Source organism: Sycon ciliatum, chromosome 12 (assembly GCF_964019385.1).
Source record: "Sycon ciliatum chromosome 12, ocSycCili1.1, whole genome shotgun sequence".
In the NCBI taxonomy this organism is placed as follows: Eukaryota; Metazoa; Porifera; class Calcarea; order Leucosolenida; family Sycettidae; genus Sycon; species Sycon ciliatum.
In genome coordinates this window covers 26,192,049-26,193,480 of record NC_088654.1, presented here as the reverse complement: position 1 = coordinate 26,193,480, position 1,432 = coordinate 26,192,049, and the positions used below count along the sequence as shown (strand labels likewise).

Below are 1,432 nucleotides of genomic sequence, written 5' to 3'. Positions count from 1 at the left end.
TGGCTGGTGAACTGCATCACCACTAACACCACTAACAGTGATAAGTGCAGACTGGCTGGTGAACTGCATCACCACTAACACCACTAACAGTGATAAGTGCAGACTGGCTGGTGAACTGCATCACCACTAACACCACTAACACCACTAACACCGCTGCACCACCCCTCCCCCCACGCACACACACACGCGACTCTCGGTGCTGTCACGACACAGTATACTGCTAAGAGCGCAAGTGGCAGGCAGGCCATATGAACACGGCGGCCGGTACTACTGAATACTTACAGTAGGCCATCGTGGCTTGCAGCATACTATCGTGAACTTGGAGAAGCTTACCCTCTGCCACACGACGCTCCATGGCATCAGCGCGGGCATCTCGGTACCTCTCCTCTTCGAGAAGGCGCTCAATGTCCGCGTCGGGATGCTTCCAGCTGATTTCCCGCGACGGTACGGTGGGCAAGAATTCAGACGCGCTGAAGAAATGAGCACGGCCATCGTACCTGCAGACAACAATCACAGCCATTACAGAAGCACAACAAACAAAGGTTTTAACGGCAACAACAGCACCAGCACCCTCAGCATAATGATGATCATCGTCGTCGTCGTCATTGTCGGTACGACCATCATCATCATCATCAGCAGCAGCAGCAGCAAAAAACAGTACCAGCAGTGGCAGAGGCAGCAGCAGCAGCACCACCACCACCACATGTAAACACACATACGCACGCACGCACCCACCCACACACCCACACACATACACACACACAGTGACACACAAACGAGCTCGCATTCGATTCTTCACTGTTCAAATTTCTTTTTTTTTCGGTGAGAGCCTGATGATTACTTCTCCAACCCACACTATTATTAAAACCAAATTAAAATTTCACGGCATGTTACATTCAACCGGGCGTCACGACACGAGGGATTTCCCCAGCTACCCACTCCTGGGCTGTTTTTTTTCACACTGAAGCCTTCCCATGTCTCTGATTCTCAAACGGAACCAATCCCCACTTTCTAGTTCGGTGCTGTTCTTCTTCAGCTTTTCAGGTTTCTATATTTTTCTACAATACCAACAACACCTCTGTGGAGCACAAGCTGTTATTTATGGTCCTCGAGTATTCGTAATGTGTGAATGTGTGCTGGGTTTCACTGCAAAGTCGGAATTCAAATTGTTTCGGAAATTTCAATTATTTTCTAGCAGATTCGCACAGGCTGAAGAATGTGTGCTGTTGTGTGTTACTGCGTACCTGTCGATGAGAAGGGAGTTATCACCTTGCCACGGGATCAACGTCTCGCCACGGTTCACCATCTTGGCGGCGGCATCATTGTGAAACAGGCGGCAGCCATACCCGAATACCAGTAAGTCTGAGTCGTCCTCAGTGGACATGTTCGTGCCGCCATGGACATCGGCGTCACCACCACTTTGGAAAAACAT

The 1,432-nt window shown here is 50.0% G+C and overlaps 1 protein-coding gene across 1 annotated transcript in view; it reads right to left on the bottom strand.

Annotated features, from left to right (window-relative positions):
- Window positions 1–1,432, bottom strand: part of LOC135828084 (uncharacterized) — a 12,285-nt gene extending 10,853 nt beyond the window's left edge. Inside the window, exons 1-2 of the mRNA XM_065340517.1 lie at window positions 1,245–1,432; window positions 334–497 (exon numbers count right to left, since the gene is read on the bottom strand). Of these exons, the coding sequence (XP_065196589.1) occupies window positions 334–497; window positions 1,245–1,432 (352 nt within the window). The remainder of the gene's footprint in view (window positions 1–333; window positions 498–1,244) is intronic.